The following is a 20,666-nucleotide window of genomic DNA, read 5'->3' on the forward strand; positions in this document are numbered from 1 at the left end:
CTGTATGCCCTTTTAGGAGATAATGCATATGTTGGTCTCTTAGGTAGAGATGAATACGAACCAGAATATATGGCTGCTGTTTTAAACGTATTTGGAAAGGCTTCTGAAGCTTCTCAGCCGTGTAATATTTCCAGATTAATACATGAAATACTGAGTCATCGACATTTTGTTACTCAAGTACAACTGTACATATTACATTGCCATAAAACTGTGACTCGTGAAATTGATCCTATTTCTTTGGTGAATTTTCTTAAGTTGTTAAATAAATTTCAGTCTTATGAACTTTCTAATTCAGTTGATACTGTTGCGGCCATTATACCTCTTCTTGAATGCACATGTGATCTTCTTTCTTCAAAAGGTGTTAACATGCAGGAGTTTAAAGATTTGCTTTCTGATGTTAAAGAACAAAATAATAATGTTGTTGAATTATTCAATAAAAACAACTGTCAAGAAGGAGTAGTGCTTCAAGAGCCACCTGATAATTTTCGCTGTTTGTCAGTAATACCTACTGTTAATGACATAAAAGAGATGAATGTGTTTATTAGACCAAATATAGTTGAAGGAAAATATGCAAATACAGAGCATTATTTAGATGTGCAGTTTCGTCTGCTTCGAGAAGATTACATGCGACCTTTGAGACTTGGTATTCAGCAATATTTATACCTGTTAGCTGCTGGGCAGTTAAATCTAAAAAATCTCAAACAAATCCAAGACATGAAGTTTTACCAAGATTTCAAGGTGTTATATCCTATTTTTGATAAAAATGGCATATTTTATTTAGCTAGTTTTGATATCTCTCTTTTTTCACATGTTAATTGGGAATGTACTAAGAGATTTATGACTGGCTCTCTTATTTGCTTCTCTAATGATAATTTTGATTCCATAGTTTTTGCTTCTATTGCACAAAGGGATGCAAAACTTTTAAAGCAGGGAATGTTAATAATTAAGCTCGAAGAGTCTTCAAGTGAAGGTTTGATCTGTGGGCTCTCAAATTCATGCATTATGGTTGAAACAGAAGCATATTTTGAGGCATATCGCCATAATCTTGCTGCTTTGAAACAAATGAACAATAATAATATGCCTTTCCAAGATTACATAGTTCACGTTGAAAAAGACATAAAGCATCCAAGTTACTTAAATACTCTCACAAGGTATAACATGTTTCTCACAAATGTACCAGTTTTAATGTCGGATAAATGGCCAAGCAAAGAAAAGTTTGGATTTGATGACACCCAATATGAAGCTTTTAAGGCTGCCATAACTAAAGAATTTTCCATTATACAAGGTCCACCAGGAACTGGAAAGACTTTCATTGCTCTGAAAATTACTGAAATGTTGCTTCAAAATAAGTACTGTATGTCTAGTCGATCGCCTATTCTCGTTGTATGTTATACTAACCATGCTCTTGATCAGTTTTTGGAAGGTATTCTGAGTTATACTCAAAAAGTTGGGCGTGTTGGAGGAAGATGTCAAAATGAAAATCTTGAACCTTATCAGCTGAAAAATCTTCGTAGTGAAGAAAGAAAGTTTTCAAACACTTCACAACCTGCAAGAAAAGTTATTGGTAAAACATATGCCGAGTTGTGTAGATATGTTGAAGCAATGGATCAGTATAGCAACAAGTTTGATGCATGTGTGTCAAACATTTTGCAAGATGAGCTACTGTTTAATATCATGAGCAAAAATCACTATTATTCTCTATTTTCTATTATTAATAACATTGGGAGTTATGATGGAAATTTAATAAAAGATTGGCTTGCAATTCGTTCAAATGAAGTTAGTCAGATGAGTCTGCAACAGGATAAAACATTTTTTGATTTACAAAGTGAACTGAATGCCAGTATTAATCTACAAAATTATAGTACTGAGGTAAGTACTTCTGAGAGTGGAAAAGATACTAGAGATTCAGAAGCTGATTTTATTGAAGGTATAAGGATGATTGATGATGATGATAATATTTCTGTTCAATTAAAAGCACTTCAACTTGAGGATAAGGAAGATGTTCCTAAAACCAAGGAAGAATGGAGGACACATTCAAGGAAAAATAAAAATAAATTCATTAGACAAAAACTAAAATCGACAAAAGCAATGATGTGTTCTGAAGCATGTAAAGTGACCGATGTATGGCAACTAACTTTAGAGAAAAGATGGTCTTTATACATGCACTGGGTTGAGTGTTTTATGAAGCAAATGAATCAGGATATTGTTGAAACAAAAGAGCACATTTTGCGGTTACAGGAACGACTTCAAGGATTCAGAAATGAAGAAGATGCTTATATCCTTGAACAATGTGATATTATTGGAATAACAACTACTGGTGCTGCAAAGTATAAAAACATTATTAAAAAACTTAAACCTCAAATAGTTATTTTTGAAGAAGCAGCTGAAGTTCTTGAAGCCCATATCGTAACTTCGCTAACAGAACACACAAAGCATGTCATACTGATCGGAGATCATCAGCAATTAAGACCCAATCCTACTGTTTATGAACTGGCAAAAAAGTTTAACTTTGATGTATCTTTGTTTGAAAGGATGGTAAAAAATGGTCTTGAATGTCATAAACTTACTTTTCAGCATAGGATGAGACCATCAATAGCAAGTTTACTTGTACCACATATTTATCCTGATTTAAAAAATCATCAGTCTGTGTTTTCTTACCCCAATATAAAAGGAATGGATAAAAATATGTTTTTCATAAATCATAATGTTTATGAGACAGAAAATACTGAAATGAAGTCTCATGCAAATAAACACGAAGCTAAATTTATTTTAGCATTAGCTACATATTTAATAAAGCAAGGTTATCAATCTACACAAATCACAATTCTAACAACCTATTCTGGACAGCTCTTTTTGTTAAAGGAGTTGAGGAAAGATAAATTGCTGACAGATGTTCGAATAACCATAGTAGATAATTATCAGGGAGAAGAAAACGACATCATTCTTATTTCTTTTGTTCGTAGCAATATCCATGGTGGAGTTGGTTTTTTGAAAATATCAAACAGAGTATGTGTGGCTTTGTCTCGTGCCAAACAAGGATTATATTGCATTGGTAATTTTGAACTATTGGGGAATAGTTGTAACTTATGGAAAGAAATTCAAGCAAAACTTGTAGTTGGCGAGAATATTGGGAATGCTTTAAAATTGAACTGTCAACTCCACCCTGAAACATCTGTGAAAGTATCAACTGCAGAGGATTTTAAAAATGTTCCTGATGGTGGTTGTTTAAGGCTCTGTGGCAGGAAACTTTTATGTGGGCATGTTTGTGCTAAAAAGTGCCACCCCACAGATTTAGATCACATGGAGTACCAATGTATGGAACCCTGTCTGAAAGTTTTGTGTGAAAATCAGCACACTTGTCCTGGATTTTGCTACCAAGAATGTAGACCATGTAAAGTTCGTGTGATCAAGAAAATTCCTTATTGTGGGCACACAAATGAAATGCCATGTCATGTGAATCCTGTTGAATACAGCTGCAAAGAAAAGTGCTTCAAAGATCTATTTTGTGGCCATAAATGCTTATCTACTTGTGGACAATGTCGAAGTAACCTTTCTTGCATGGACTGTCAAGCAAAAATTACTACAAATGCTACCTGTGGGCATAATGTAAAAATTCCTTGTCACAAGAAATTGAATCTGATTGCCATTCAAGCTGCATGCAACATGCCCTGTGAAACTATTTTAAATTGTACGCATAAATGTAAAGGATGCTGTAGTACTTGTGTAAGAATTTCTAGTAAAGGAATTTTGTTTCAGCATGTTAAATGTAAAAGAACGTGCAAACGTTTGATGGGTTGTGGACATAAATGCAGAAATCCATGTGGAGATACGTGTTCTTTGATATGTCATGAAATAGTTGACAAGAAATATGATTGTGATCATAAAGGGAGAGTAAAGTGTTCAGATTTGTTCTCTGCAGAATGTGATAGTCCTTGTATGGCAGTTTTGCTTTGTGGTCATATTTGTTCTGGGAATTGTGCAAAATGTAAAAAGGGCATGAATCATGTTCCTTGTAAAGAAATAGTCACCCGTACGCTTGTTTGTGGTCATACTGTGAATCTTCCTTGTTCTCGTACACAATATCCTTTGTGTGAGAAGTCGTGCACTAAGAATTTACCATGTGGACATAAATGTAGTCAAAAATGCTGTGATCCTTGTGATATTCGGTGCAATGCTGTTGTAACTTTACCCAAGTCTTGTGGGCATGTGGAACCAAGCCTCTGCCATGAAAGAAATCAAAAGTGTGAAGCATGTATGAATAATGTTTTGAAACTGGATTGTGCAAGTGAATCTGAGAGTGATGAACCAGAACAGGAGAAGGGGTGTGTCGTTGCATGATTTATTTGCCAGTGGCAAGTGTTTCTTGATATGGCAAGGCGTGTGTCCTCTGTAGTTGTTGATCCAGTCATTGTTTTTAAGAATTTACATCAACGGAAAAATGGTAACCCTTATATTTGGCAGTATGAAACAAAAATAGCAGCATTTAATTGATGCAGATCAATAAGAGATTATAATATAAATATTAAAAATCAAACAGCTATACAACTAATTTTAGTTTGGGGCCTTAAAAGTTCAATTTGATTACAGAATGTTCCATTTAAGGCATTAAAAAGAAAGAAAATAAAATTGGCTCATTTTTTCATTTTGGATTTTATTTCATTACTCTTTTTTATTTTGGGTATTTAAAAAATGCTATTGTCTTAATAGATAGCTTGAATACTTAAAGCTTTAAATATTTTACCTCTATGTAGATTTAAGAAACAAAAAATGTTAAATTGAAATTTTTAGATTAGATTTTTTTAAAAAATGTTTATAAGGGCATGCTTTGCTATCAGCATTGCTTTTTTTTAGATGTAAAAATCGGAGTTTTATTATTGCTTATTAAAATAGAAATGACTTTTTTTGCTAAAATTAAAATGATCTGGCAGTAACAACTTTCAATTCCCCTTATAAATTGTACTTGATTTTTGCCAAGATCATTGATTATCAGGGTTTGAGCTGAGTTTAAAAGATTTTCAGCAAAGAAGCTAAAGCTGAAAAAGAGTACTTGTAAAATGTTGAAGGTTGATGTCCACATATCTTTCTAAATGCCTCAACGTGTTTCATCTCCAGTAGAAAACTAAATTCAAAGTTCAGCCGTGACATCGTTACAGTATTTCTATTTTTAATATGAAATAAATTTAGAATTCTAATTACTATTGAATAAACACATGTTTGATATTAAAATGTTAACTAGCACACACCCCTTCTCCAATTCATGCAGTACTGGACATAAATGCAGAAGCATGTGTGCACTTTATGCACTTAAAGACGAGCAGTCTTAAAGTGCACAGCATAATGCACTTTAAGACGCGCTGTTGTTGAACTTAACAATAATTTCAACATCTTAGCTAAGATTTATAATCCTATAAGGAAACCCTGTCAAAATATTGTATATTGTTGACTGGTTAACACGATACCTGCCTGCTAAGATTTGTATAAATGAACCTGAGCTGTAGTGCACTAATTGTGAAGTTGCTTTTCTCGTTTTTGTAATTCTAATTTGTCATTATTTTTAAATGTTCAATTCAAACTTGTTTTAATTAAATTGAAGATTTGAATGAGTTAAATGCTGTTTTTACTGTATGTTTTAAAGTAAATTCATTGAAGTTTACAATCAAGTATTCCAGAAACCTTTGTGGGAGCTCCATTTTATAGAATGGGTCTTTTTGAATTTTAGTTTTCCATGTTGAAAGATTAATCTCTTTATAGTAAATAAAAGTAAGGTTTCAAAGAAACTCTAGAAGGAAGGTGGCAGACCTGCATCCAGGAGACCCCATAGCACCTACAGCCTTGAAATTTTGTATAAAATTACTTCGAGCAACGGGAGTGTACACCTTTTATTTTTTTAAATTTGAATTAGTTTACTTGTAATTAAATTTTTAAGCTCAAATTTTATGTAAATTGCCTGTTAAAGGGGTGAAAAATTACTTGCATATATTAATATTATATATCATTGGAATGGGTAGAATTTTCCGCATTCTACGCAGTTTGTTTCAATGCTCTAACTTAAAACGGCGGGGGTTTTTAGCTCAAACTTTTTTAAGGCTTAGCTAAAATTTAGGCACTTTCTTCATTAAATCTATCGGTAAAAAGGGAAGGAATTGTCCCACAGCTTTCTTTTTGACACCACTGGAAAGAGAGGCTTTTTTTACTCCAGATCAAACACGACCCTTGATTGAAAAATTAAGCTTCTATCTCCAAAGGAAAAAGTTATGAGCTTTTAAAAATCAAGATTGAATATTCTCACCTTCATTAAAAATTATTGAAGTTTTATTTGTCGTTGCCATAGTTACATCTTTTCAATTCGCATGTTTCTTCTTTCTTATCCACAAACTTTAATTGTTTCAATTTTAATGGAAAATCTAAGGCTCAACTCAATTCAGGCCTCAAGCTAAAGAGCAAAATATATTACTAGAGAAAACGAATATCAAAGCGACTTTTCAAATTTACAAAACTGCAGTTTTGCAATGTCAGGAGCCTCTTAGCCCTTACGGCTCTGCAAGTTGGTACAAGTTATTTTGAAACCTGGGGAAGGGGTGCTTTTTGATCCAAAGAGAGCTCATAATGAGTTTTTAATCTGTTTCTTTTTAATTGACAACTTAAATCGTTGTGAATTAAATAAGATTGCAATCTTTGGGGGTTGGTTAGCATGCAGGCGGCAGAGCCCTCTAGTAGTAAAAAAATTCATAAACTAGCACCAATCAAAATTAATATAGAGAAAAGTTTTCATAGACTGTTTGACTAGAGCATTTTTCTGTCAAATTTCTACATGAATGTGGGACTTAAGATGGTTTTAAGAACTAGGTCAAATTTAACCACTACTTTCCTATCTTTAGCATGAAGTCATTAAACAAAGCATGTAATTAAGTTGTCCTTGCTTTTTTGGCCATAATATAAATCAATACTTTTCCGTTAAAGGTATGTTCCCTTGGTCTCATTTTTACTTTAGGTGATTTTAGTTCATTGCTATTGCAGACTGAAAATTTCGTATATATAGTTGGTGACATAAAACATGCTCAATTTCTAAATTCTAGGATTGCCATATACTTGTTAATATCTCATATCTATTTTAGTGATTGTTCTATAGTTGCCAAGATTGAAACTTAACTAGTCACCAAATCAAGTGATGTACCATTTACGGAAAAGTACACCTAAAAATCCCAACTATATAAAAGTAAATTTTATTTTTTATTATCCTATGGCAGCAATTCTCAAACTTTTTTGACCCATGGACCGGCAAAAGCTTTTTTAAAAAAAATTGCGGACCAGTGATGTTTTCTTTTTCTTTCTTTTGTTTCCTATTTTTTTTTCAAAAAAAAAAAAAAAAAAAAAAACCTTAAAAACATCTGAATTTTTTTTTTACTGAGAAGTAAGGTTTTTCTCTTTTTTAGGAAAAATCCCTCCCCCCTTTTTAGGATAAAGTAATTAAAAAATATATAAACAAAATTTTACTTGTTGTTAAAAAAAAAAAGCTGTCACAAAAATATTTAAATGTTAAGAATAAGATAAATAATTATTGTATGTAATAATTATACAGAAATAGATATTATTTTTATGGAATTTTCTGTTTTTGAGTGAAGACATTTTTTTAACGCAAACGACCAAAATCTCCGAAGACTGGTCAAATTTTGCTGCAGACAGTTGCACCCACATTTAACTAATTCATCGGGACAGAAGCCTTTATACGTTAAATCAAGGTTATACGTAATATCTGGGTCTGATATTTTTTTAAGCACTGCACTTACCTTAAAGACCTAATAAGCAATTGCGCAAAAATATCCATAGTTGGAAAGTGTACACTTTTATTCAGCATTCCGTGACTTATTACACACTAATTTATTTGGAAATTTAAAGTACTGTGTAGTAGATGTTTAACAACTTCCTAGATACTTGACTCGAAATAACTCACTTTCGACTTTATGGAGAGAAGAAAATACTGTGTCATGTACAGCCTGGTACATGAGATATGTTTTTACAATTTCCGGGCCATGTAAAGCATAAGTAAGTTTTGATGAGAGTTTCATTTTCGGTCTCTGCATCAAAATTGCTATTCGTTGGTTGCCCTCTGCCCGGCAAAAATTGCTGATTCCAGGAAAAGTCTTTTTCTGCTTTGGACAATATGAATAGTAACATTTGGAAAACAATCCAATATTTCCAAACTCAAATTAATAAAAAAAAAATTAAAGTAATTCGGGGTTTAATATTTGGTAAATAGGGGTTTTGCCTTTATTTTAGTCAGGAGAAAAAGAAAAATTTGCTAAATTGCAAAATTTATTAAATAAAATAGAGGGTTGTTAAATCAGGGTCTGACTGTATTAGTGTTGGATGATTTTATTATGTCTTTGCTATGGTTTATGCACAATTAACTGGATCTGTAGGGCGGGATGAGTTAAAAAGCTATACTGTAAAATCTGCAACTGGGGGGGGGGGTATGAATGGTATTTTAATTATATCCATTCAGTGTAGAGCCATTCGGGAGCCCCTTACAATATATCTGTTTCTTTGCCTATTATGTTTCATTGAGTTTCTGAGAAGCGTATTATTTATGAATAAATTGTCAACTACTTATCTCCATTTAGGCTGATTCACAAAGTAATTAAATGAAAAGACTAGTGGTAAAAGTCTTTTTTAACCCGGAAGAACTCGCGGTACTTTTCGTCACAGGAATGCTCGCGGGGGGCTCCATAGGCCCGGAATGGTTATTTCAGTAAATTAAGTTTGCAAAATAGAAAAAAAAAATGTGTTTTCAACACTGAATTATAAATAGATAAACAGTCTCTAAAATATGTTTTAAAAAGTAAGGTTTAAGAAAGTTTTATGATATATGAATCTAAATCTTCTTCTAAGCATTACTGATGATCGCTTTACTGTTCTGTGTCAACTTCTTCTTCTGCATCATCTTTAAGGGGTTCTCATCAGTTGAAACATCAACCAACAAGGTCAGCAACCTCTTCATTTCATCTTTGCATCTTAAATAGCGATGCATTTCACAACCTCTTCCTTTACATTCACAATCTAAAATGAAAAGCGTGAGCGCTCGCTCCGGGCCTCTGAGGCCCGAACTGGAATTTTCTTGGGAAAAGGGGGAATGTACATTCCTGAAAAGCATGTGGTCAGTATGTAAGTCACCTCGAACGCAGCTACTGTTAATCTTATTCATTTCCGTTGAAGGGGTGATTTTTAGCAGCGTAGTTTTGTAATGACAGGGCCTGAGAGGCCCGATGCGAGTTCTCCCAGGTTAAGAAGCTTAATTATTTAATATTTATATGATCCGTAAAATTATTTATCTTTACACTTTTAAATACCATCGACTATATATTCCACTGATCATGGATGAAAATCTCAACTGACAGACAAAGAAGTTACAAAATTCAGTGCCCTAATGTTCAACTGTCCCCTCAGTGCAGGGAAGTTTGTGATCTGAAAAGTTTGGGCTAACAACACATTCTAAAACTGAAAAATTATTTTAAAAAACTTTCAAAATGTTTTTTTTCATTGATTTTTGTGTGCGTATTTGAAGAGTTTTTACGGGAAGGGGGGGGGGGAAGCAAGTTTCTTCATAGTTTCCAAACATTTCAGTCTTCCGAAAATTTTACTCGAGTCCACTATGAGTGTCTCAGTATATCTTTGGCTGCCCAGCAATCCAAGCCAAGCTTTTCATGATCAGCCTAGAAGACAGAGGATTTGAAGCTTCCTACATCAGCTCTGGAGCAATATAAAGGTCCATTTTGCACATTATGGACATGTCATCATCGTCATTGGCTATTCAGTCAACTCCCAATTACCTGCAATCTTTTACTTTCAAAAAAAAAAAAAAAAAATCCTACAACGAATAAACTAATGTGGATGAATACCACATTTTAACTTGACAAGAGCAAAATTTTTTAGACATTATTCTTTTTGCTTTTCTCCTCCTCCTTTCCAATGATATCAAACCTTATAAGGTCTTTGAAACCTGACAAATTGAAACTGATTTTTAAATCTTCAGTACTTACTGATTTTTAAACCTACCAAACTGACTGATTTTTAGATCTACAACACTACAGTATAACCCCTATTTTTAACGATTGTAAAAGAACTGGAAAAAGTTATCGTTAAATCGAGGAGCATGGACATTCAATGCATCCAAATCCGGACCAGTGAAATGTATCATGAAATTGAGGAAATCGTTAAATCGAAGTTATACTGTATTTACAAAATGAATGACCAGACCAGTCTCGAAAAAATTCCTTGATTACCCTTTGCGTTTTTAGTGTAACCTAGCTTGGTCTGTTGCAGTCAGTCTGATTCCACGATTTGATTGCGCATGCAGGTAATCCATTTGCAATAATGAGCTATCTTTTAATTTTTGCATGCATTTTTTGTACACTGTTGTCAATTTGGCTACCATTTAAATGCTAGTGTTATTGTTCCTTTTAAGTATTTGCATACCCTAGCATTGTTTTTACCTACTTTGCAGATTATCTGCGGGTAATTGGGAGTTTTGTGTACATTATTCTAGGGTTCCCACAGTGCCTCAAAAACCTAAAAATTTATCAAAAGCCCTATTTTTACTTTCTTCTATATCTAATATATAGAAGAAAGTATTGGATTCGTGCAAATTTTCGAATTTCGAATTTTGACGGATTCGAACGTTTTGAGGTGTGCTGAGTCCATTTCGACTATTTTTGGAAAATGTCTGTCTGTCTGTGTGTGTGTATGTATGTGTGTCACGTCTGTGTGTGACCAGTTTTTTGTGGCCGCTCTACAGCAAAAACTACCGCACGAAATCGAACGAAATTTGGTACACATATGTGCCCCTATGTGAACTTGTGCCCATTGGTTTTTGGCGCGAATTCCTCCAAGGGGGGTGGAGCAATGGGACGTTTTTTGAGTTACGCGTGCTTGCTATTCCTCAGGAAGTAACTGGCGGAATCAAACAAAATTTGGACCATATGTTGCCATTAACAGGAACAGGTGCTGATTCAATTTTGGTGGCAATAACTCAAACGAGGGTTGAGCTATAGAACGTTTTTTGTCGTCAATTGTGACTGCTGTATCTCAAGAAATAATGAACGGAATGAAAGAAAAATTTATCGGCAAGTAGACCTTAGTGGGTATAAGAGCTGATTTTATTTTGGTGTCAAAAGCTGAAAAGGGGGTGGCGCAATCGAATGTTCTTTTTTTTCATTGTGAGTGCCATTTCTCAAGAAGTAATGCTACGTTCTGGATGAAATTTGGAATAAATGTGAATCTATTTGTAAATAGGCGTTGTTTCAATTTTGGCGCCAATCACTCCATGGGGGTCTGATTTTTTTTTTGTGTTAATAAAAATAGCTTTATAAATGCAACAATAAGAAAGATAAATTACAATATTCTCGTCTGCTTATTTCACGTGATTTTAATTTTCGGGAGATAATCGGAAATGTTATCGCAATGATTTAAAATTAATAACTGTTGCCATTTTATGTTTGTTAACAAATAAAACATCTAATTAATTCAAGCAAGGCTTTTAAAATAACTTTCAAGTCGTTCTTTGCTTTGCTTTTGCGGGAATTCAGGAATTCGGACGGTCGTCAAGTTTTTTTTTTTTTTGCTGGGAATATTGCATTCTTTTCAAGCATAGGGATTGATCAGAATTCACAAGAAAGATATAGAAGAAAGTTTCGTGATGGCCACAACATACTAGTTATGATTTGCCAAAAGCTTCAACATTTAATAAACGGCAGACATTAGCTAAAAAGCTATAACCTAATAAACTGATAATTTAGAACATAGATTTAACAAATAATTTGACTATTTATATACTTACTCCCCTTCAACATTTAATAAACGGCAAAGACGTTAACTAAAAAGCTACAACCTAATGAACTGATAATTTAAAACATAGACTTAACAAAGAGTTTGGCTATTTATATACATGCTCATTAGGGTGGAGTGAAAAAAAACGAAATTGAGAAAGATGTAAAGCCTATATGCAAAAAAGTTGCCTCTTACCAAGCCTCTTTATCACACAAAACTTCAGCTAAATCAAATTATATCTTTAGCTGCCCATTTGACTAAGAATTTTAAGTAATTAGACTGATTTTTCATTAAACTGGAAAAAACGGAATGATACAATATAATTACCTCTCATTTGAAACTTTGAAATGAAACTCTTGATAAATAAGTACTTAATATAGTTAGTTGAATAACCTAGACGATTGCAAAATTGCTTCGCAAATCGCACATGCTCTGTCAGAACCTTTCTTTGTGTAGTGCTATGAACTGCATCCTTTGTTCTAGTTGGTTGTCTTTGTTTTTAAGTATTCTATTTAGTTCAAATGGTTTCAAACTATTGAGTTGTAACTTCAAATGTAAATAGATGGCTGTTTTTGCATATAAACAACTTTAAAAAAAAACATAGTCAGAAGTCAAAGTCAAAGTGTTTCTTTAGCGTTGTAAATGAGATCAGTGTCAATTTTTATAAGTGCAACTGAAATCCAGTCAATTAAAGCAAATAGTTGTCCGCATTGAAATTTATTGTAATAGTCTTGAATTCTTAAACAGTTATTGAGTTTATTCATTTTTCCCCTTCAAAGCTGTTGGCCAGCAACAGACTCTGTGCTCAGCTGGGCTGATCGTAAGAGTCCACAATGAAGACCGCAATGGTCCTCTTAAAGCTATTTACCCCCTTACTCTTTACAGCCGCTTCCGGTAAACTGTTCCTAGTGCCTACAAATCTGCTAAAGTAAAAATTTGTCTTAATTTTCAGATTAGCCTGAGATTTGAATAGCTTAAAACAACGACCCCCTTGTCCTGCTTTCTATGAAAACATTTAACCCATTAACATGTTTCATATTGATAAATTTAACCAACTGAATCATGTCCCATCTGACTCTTCTTTGCTCCAGACGATACATATCAAGAATTTTATGTCTAGCACCGTAATCTAAATATATAAGTCCTCTTACTAGCCTAGAAGCACTTTGAGCTGTTTACAATGAAAGAAGCCCAATCTTTCTTCAGATAAGGAGACTAAAGCTGAACAGCAGACTAAAGATTAGGTCTTACCAAATTCATGCATCTTTTAAGGAGTATTGATAAGAATTGACGCTGATCTATCGGAGTCACCATCCTATGCTACATTTGGAAGTTTAATAGTCATTTACAATGCCGAAGAAAACCTTTGACTTATGTTTTTCCCTCCTTCAAAACAATAAGTTTTTTTTGCATAAAAACTTATTTATGTAAAAAATAACGTCTTCATTTACATTTGAAGTAATAATTTTATAGTTTGAAATAATTCTTACTAAATGTACTACTTTAAAAGAGAGAGACAACTAACTAGAAGAAAAAACGCAGCTTATAGCACTAAAGGCAAAAAAAGTGCACTGGCCAGGGTTCATACACTTTTTGTTAAAAAAAGTTCCCTGACTTTTCCAGGTTGTTTTTTAGAAAATTCCAGGTTACTCGCTTCATTCAAAATTTAAGTTTAAATAGTAATATTTTCAAAATAATTAAAATTGTTTAAAGTAGCGATGCAGAAGAACTGAAACTTCTCCCCTTATAAAAAAAAAACTTGTTTTTTTTTTGTTTTCTCTGTCAAAATTTTAAGTTTTTTTTTAAACATTTTGTTCAAAATTGTTTTATTTTGTTTACTATTTGTTGAAAACAGAGTACTTTCTACTTATTTTAGCGTTTCTTTGATGTCACGCGTAATATTATAGCATTTTGCTGTAGTCCTGCAGCAACCTTTTAGCATCCGCTTTTGGTTTACAATACTTTTTATTTTCTTATAAGTAGGTTACACGAAACATATTGAGCAAAATGCAATGTTAAATTTCAGTATAAATATGATTAACTTGTTGCATCAATCGGCATACCATGTAATGCATAGTAACAAAAATCAACTCCGCCAATCATAAGCCAATGCCAATAATCTTTTTTTTTTTTTTTTCACATATTAAAGGACGCTTACATTAAAATTTCAAACTTTCTTTTCCAGAAAATAATAGTTAATTTTCACAAATTCATAACTTTTTGCACATTTAATGTTATTTTCAATATAACACATCAATATAAACGTCCAATTCTGTTTCTGGAAGTTTAAGTCTACTTCCATTGTGCAAACGATCAAATATGGCGACAAAGTGAAAAATTTAAAATAATAAGTAGATTTTTGGATTTGTAGTATAAAAAAGTAATAAATAATTAATAATCCTTAAAAAACTACAATAAAAGCAAAATAGTCAGTATTTAGCACATAAGAGTCTAAATCAATTAAAACAAAAAAAAAAAAAAATGGTATGAAGATTAAATCTTGCATTTTTCCAGAAAATAACTACAAATTATCCGGAAAAAAGGGCACAATTTGTGTTGTTTTCAATAGTTTACATTGCAATTAACATCCAATGCCGTTTTCGGGAACTTAGGCACTTGAAAAAGTCTTGTGTACTTCCATCTTGGGAATGACCAAATATGGCGGCTATGCCCAAAAATAAGAAATAACTTTTTTTAAATTTGTTGCATGAAGACAATTAAAAAATAATAAATCTTCATGATACTACAATTCATTGAAAAGTTTTTAGCACATTTGCGTCCGAGGCAGTGAGGATAAGATTAAGTTTTAAGAACAAAATTTTTCATTTCCCAAGAAAATTATTACAAATAATAATAGAAAAACAATTTGCAGACCATTTTTTGTTGTTTTCATCAGTTTTCAATTAAAGAAAACATCCAATTCTGCTTTGTTTTTAGAAACTTAGGCATTTTTGGATCGTATCTACTTCCATCTTGTGAATGACCAAAGATGGCGACTACGTTTCACACGTAGCTGAAATGATTTTCCGATCAAAAAAAAAAAAAAAAAAAAACGATTTCCCCCCGATCGACCCTTCCATCTACAGGTTGTGCTTCCGAAGCAGTAAATTGTCTTCTCTCCTGTTGAGTTTGTGCATAATTGCTGTCCACCTGATTTTTTTTCCCTTGGGAACTACTGAGAGCCAAAAATGGCGGCTGCTGAAGATTTTTTGGGTCGCCACTTTTTTCATTGCTTAAAAATTGTTACAATTTTTTTTAAATACATCGATAAAAATGAAGATTAGATCTTATAAAACGAAATTCCCTGGGAAAAAATTGGGAAAAGAAAAATTTTGGGGACACATTTGGAAAATTCCTTGACATTTTTGACTAAGTCATTTTCCCTGATAATTCCAAGTTTTCCCGGAGCGTACGAACCCTGAACCGAACAGAATGTTGTGGCAACCCATCTAAAACTTTAGGCAGTAGAAAGAAATGCGTTCCCCTCACTGACTCCATGTAAGAAAATCTTCGCTCTTTTGGCGCATTTTTCGTTGTGAAAAAAAACGTTCATTTTTCGATTGCTGTTTTTAAGTGTCAGCGTCGGTTTAGATAAAAATTTACAATTTTTTTCGTGAAATCACAATAAAAACGAAAACTAGATCTCATAGTACTTAATTCCTTGGGGAAAAAAATTTTTGGAGGACAAAATTTGAAAACTCCCTGACTTTTCTGACAGTGTCATTTTCCCTGACAATTCCCGGAGCGTACGAACCCTGCTGGCAGATCGTTTGCAGGTTTGAAATCGATTTCGCAATTACCTAGGTCATTCAGCAAACTAAATATTATGTATTTATTTATCAAGAGTTTCATTTCAAAGTTTCAAATGAGAGGTAATTATATTTTATCATTCCGTTTTTACCAGTTAGGTGAAAAATCAGACTAACTACTTAAAATTCAAAGTCAAATGGGCAGCTTAAGATATTATTTGATTTAACTGAAATTTTTTATGATTAATAGGCTTGGGTAAGAGGCAACTTTTCCCGCATAAAGGCTTTACATATATCTCAATTACGTTTTTTTCACTCCATCCTAATGCTCATTGTAAAAAAGTATTGATTTGGTTATAATGATACAGGCCACTTTCAAAGTTTTGATGAGAGACTTTATAGCAAGGTCCGACTGCATACCTAATAATGTTTATAAGTGAAACTCTTTCCACCTTGAAAAGTTTCCTTTTAAGACACTGGCGTGAAGTGGTCCTAGGAGTGACTTGGAGTGTCGGCCCGACACGACAGCAGCTGAACTTTAAATGGTAAAATATTTGCTAGAAACGATACTATGTAATTTTGTAACAAACCATCCTTTTATGCAGTAATAAAAGAAAAGTCTTCTTATTTAAGGGCATGTTTTGCTTCATCTGGACAAACAAAGGTAGTACTGTAATATAATTAACAATGCAATAGGTAACTAAAATATTTATTTAAGTGTCGTATTTATGAATCTTTACTATTCATTAATTGACAGAATTCAATGCAACTTGATTTAAATGTTTTTTCCATTTTTAGTATGATTTTTTCCACTCCCGCAAAATTATCTTGCATGAGAACAATACTGACTTCTGTTTCAATAAGTTTATAAAGTTGTTGCAATTTTCTTTAAAAGCTATAGTCATATTGAAATTTAAGCAAAAACAACAAACACCGTAATTGAAAAATGAACATTGTGTAGAAAATATTTTATTATTTTTTTATGAACAAATATACAAGATTGATTTTGCAAACTGGTAGTTATCTGTTAAAATTTCATGAATATTCTACTGATGATTTTAAAGCAATGAAATGATTGCTCCAATACAAAAGAAAAAAAAACAAACTATTGTTGAAAATCCAATTCATCTTTGGAATTGTGGATTACCTAAAGATAACCAAGTATTAAATTTTTATGCTAATTGATAATTGTTACTGTAACTTCCAAACACTTATAATCCAGAGAAATCTGATCCTTGTTTTCAGTGATTACACATTTTCTAAAGCTTGGCAAATTTTAAAAGGATTTTTAAACGGTAAATAGTAAATGCACTTATTGAGGCTTTTCAAGGTTTTTAGAAGTTGAAACTTAAAACTGAATATTCACTCACAATCCTGAAGGCAGAAGGCACTGCGACTCGCATCGTAATTTTTGATGCTAACTATTTCTTACTTGAGGGCGGAAAAAAAAAAAAAAAACATTTTTTTGGAAGAAAAGATTTAATTGTGAAGATTTGTACCATAAAAATAAATGAAGATTTGTACCATATTTTCTGGGATTAAATTCAGAGGCAGAATGACTTGTAGTTTTTAAATTGTGTATTTAAGCATTTCTTGGTGCTGATTTAGATTTTTCTATTAATCTAGCATTGGTTCATCTTGCAGACTATTTTTAGCTTTCTTATTCTGTGTCGCAGACTGCTGGAAAAAATTTCTACTGCCGGATCACGATACTTACTTTCAGTTCTGTTCTTTAAAATAGATTAAAAACGAGAATCTAACAATAAAATTAGTTTTATCTTACAGATATTAATTTCTTATCTGTGAAACTGTATAAAAGTTTTTTAGTTTAACTGGATATATAGGTGTTTATTTTGATATTATACATAGTCAGCCATTTATACATATAGTAAGTGAAAACTTAATTACATCAAGCATTTGAATTATAAGATGAAAGTTACAGTACTTACAGAGCAGCAACTGATGTTGGTTTTTATACATTTTATATTGTGGATTGTTGTTTGTGTAGATTTGAATAAATTTATATTACTGCTTGTAATGATTTAAGGAACCAAAGAGTTTCATGACTGTTGCATTATGACTTTGTTTATACAGAACAATAGGCAGTTTATTAGTTTTAAAAAAATGAGAACATGAATTTATTAAAACACATTTGAATGTAATTATATGTACATAAACTGTGAACTTCACTTTTTAGTTAAATTTATAGAGAAAAAAGGGACAAAATATTTTTACTGCTATTGTACTTGAATTTTATAATTTTTCAAGTTTGATTTATACATTTTTATTTCATTCGTTTGAGCTTGTTTAAACACTGGTCGCACAATATCGGTGATGCATTTCACAATGTTTATGAAACTTGGTTTAATAACTACCGGTAACGATGGGTACATTAAAATTGAGATATGAATTTTGAGAAAAAAAAGGAATGCAATAAAAAGCCTGGGTTTAAGCATGAATGAGATGAAGTTCATTAGGGTTATAAATAAAAAAAAAATGCAAGTAGTTTCACATAGTAACCTACCACTTTTGATTCATGTATGCACGCCGAAAATATAGTTCGTTTTTTTGAAAAATTCATACCTGTCAACACATCAACATTAAATACATGTTTTTGAGGTGAAACTTAGAAATTAAATACCATGGTTTAAATGCAATGTAGAAGTTATATATATATATATATATAAATAAAGGGAGGGGGGAGCACCATGAACACTGCAAAAACTGGGAAAATACCTATAATTTTTTCAAGGAAACAGGAAGTTCTGTAACTTGGTCAAAACCAAAACTTAGAGATTGAAAAATGTCACATGGTGGAATGAAGGAAAAAAATCATTATAATGTTTTATAACTATTTCCAATGCATTAAGTCATTATCTATAAAGAAAAAGAGATGAAGTTTACAACTGCATTTCAGACAGCAAAATTCATTACACATGGACTGCAACATGTAATGTTTTCTAATTCTATGATAAAATATGAAAATTCACTTCAAGCAATCTTTTACTTTTGAAAATGCAGAGCATTAATTTTTGTAGGAACTATGTGCTTGATATGCTGAAACCACTGCATCACAATCGACCACAGCCGTGAATGAAAAATTCGCATGCAAGCAAGCAATTTTTAACGTAATTTGAGATACCTGGCTTTTATGGCTGTGGTTTCAGCATTATGGAAAGCACAATCAGATGCCAATAGAGAATCCTGAAAAGTAATGATAAAGAACATCTAAGCAATGTAACTTGATGATTTAGAAAAATATTTAATGAAAATTTTTAAGCTACGAAGTATATTAAAAAAATTCTACGCTTTATGTTACACAATACCCCAAATTTGCACTGGTAAATTATGCAAAAAAAAAAAAGTAAAATAAAAATTTATGTAAAAATTATTTTTAAACAAGTAGGCAAACACATGCTTAGACCATAAATTTTAAGAAATGACTGCTGATTCAAATTTACGTGATTAATTGCAGGAGAGTTTTTAAAACTTTATTAGCCTTGAAGACTCGGCTTAGTACTTAAATGCAGATTCTGACATTTCAATTATTATTTTCAATAATATAGTTGTATGAAATTTTTAACATTTTAAAAAATGAAACACTAAAATGTGATTATAATGCATAAAATTAAAGAAAAAAAAAGACACACTGTACTCATTTTTTTTAAACAATGTGCTTTTTGAAGAAAGAATATAAGAGGTTTTAACTACATTTACACTGTCGTATTTTACTGTATTAATTCGAACATAAATTCGAGGTAAACCTAAGATTTGTTATGAAAAATATAAAAGTCATGAAATTACTATGAAGAAAAAGTTAATGATTACATTCTTTAAGACGTTTGGCAAGTTAAAAAAAAATAAATTAATGAAACCAGGCTTCTCAATTAACGTAATCAATTGCTTGCCAATATATTGCACGCGTAAATTTCAACGACTGTGGTCGATTGCAATGTTTTTCATTCATGTTAAACTACCAGCATACATAGAGAAAATCCTGAATGCCAGGATTCCTACATTATAAAAAGCAGTCATCACATATTTACACTTGCCAAACAATCATAACAAAGAAAAATGTACAACAAATGAAGTGGAATATACAATATTCATATGGTTGTACCAATATATGTCAACATATTAATGATAAACTCAAAAATATATTGAACTCATATTCTGTACAATCATAGTACATAGAAATATTTTTGATCATCCTGATAAATCATTAGCTTCATAAAGAGTTTGGTCGTAAAGTTCTGCTTTCACAATTCGTCCTCCAAAAAATCGTCCATTCAAAGCATCTCGAGCTTTACAAGCTTCTGCAATAACACAAAAAAATTAACTCACTTACAATGACTTGCAACAAAAGTAAAATTCCAAAAATAATTTTTGATAGGGAAAATACATAAACATGGTTTGTGCACAAAATTTAAATTTTCCCCTCTAAACCTTTAGGGGCCAGACTCGAAGCTCTGAGTAGATCCAGGGTTAAAAACATCAAAAGCATTAATTATCAAATGCCAAAGGCAGCATTGAGCCCCCCCCCCCCCCCCCCGAGTAAAATAAATGATATAGTAATATATTCTACCTAGATAGTTGATTTTGACGCCTAGAAATTCTTATTTATAACACTACTAGCTGTACCCGACGCGCGTTGCTCCGCCAACAAAAAATACATCATTATACTGATTTTCATGACAATTGGTTGAACGGGGCAGAAGTTGCTACTCTGCAGTGCCACCTGGTGACGAGTGGCTTCAATGAGCATATTATGCACCTTCTCTGTAGAAAAATACATATATATAGCAATTTTCATAATAATCGGTCCAGGTATCAAGTGAAGCCGTGACTATACTCAAATTTTGTACTCACACAGTTTGCAAGATCAATCAATCGCTAAAAATATATCAAATAGAAAATGTTTTAAATCCACCCGTTGCATGACAAGCCATAAAACAATAAAGAAAGACTTTATTTGTTCAAACTCAAGAAAAATGGCAACAGCTAACTTCTTATGAATGAGATCTTTCATGCGAATTAATTTCTGCAGCCGATAATTTTATTCGTATTTATCCAATGGATTGTGACTTAAAATGG

The 20,666-nt window shown here is 32.2% G+C and overlaps 2 protein-coding genes across 2 annotated transcripts in view; one reads left to right on the plus strand and one right to left on the minus strand.

Annotated features, from left to right (window-relative positions):
• The first annotated feature begins 366 nt into the window (after positions 1-366).
• LOC129233751 (NFX1-type zinc finger-containing protein 1-like) lies at positions 367-3,610 on the plus strand. The gene is made up of 2 exons (XM_054867730.1): positions 367-3,313; positions 3,474-3,610. The coding sequence occupies exons 1-2, from the start codon at positions 367-369 to the stop codon at positions 3,608-3,610; spliced, it is 3,084 nt and encodes a 1,027-aa protein (XP_054723705.1).
• Positions 3,611-16,544: 12,934 nt separating this feature from the next.
• LOC129233750 (poly(U)-binding-splicing factor PUF60-like) overlaps positions 16,545-20,666 on the minus strand; it is a 62,964-nt gene continuing 58,842 nt past the window's right edge. Inside the window, exon 13 of the mRNA XM_054867729.1 lies at positions 16,545-19,888. Within this exon, the coding sequence (XP_054723704.1) occupies positions 19,779-19,888 (110 nt within the window). The 3' untranslated portion in view covers positions 16,545-19,778. The remainder of the gene's footprint in view (positions 19,889-20,666) is intronic.

Source organism: Uloborus diversus, unplaced genomic scaffold (genome assembly GCF_026930045.1).
Source record: "Uloborus diversus isolate 005 unplaced genomic scaffold, Udiv.v.3.1 scaffold_689, whole genome shotgun sequence".
In the NCBI taxonomy this organism is placed as follows: Eukaryota; Metazoa; Arthropoda; class Arachnida; order Araneae; family Uloboridae; genus Uloborus; species Uloborus diversus.

Bases quoted from the DNA above. Each gene is read 5' to 3' on its own strand.
- LOC129233751 (XM_054867730.1), top strand. From the start codon at position 367: ATGCAGGAGTTTAAAGATTTGCTTTCTGATGTTAAAGAACAAAATAAT. The intron at 3,314-3,473 runs GTATGGAACCCT...TGTTGAATACAG, and splicing joins AGATCACATGGAGTACCAAT to CTGCAAAGAAAAGTGCTTCA.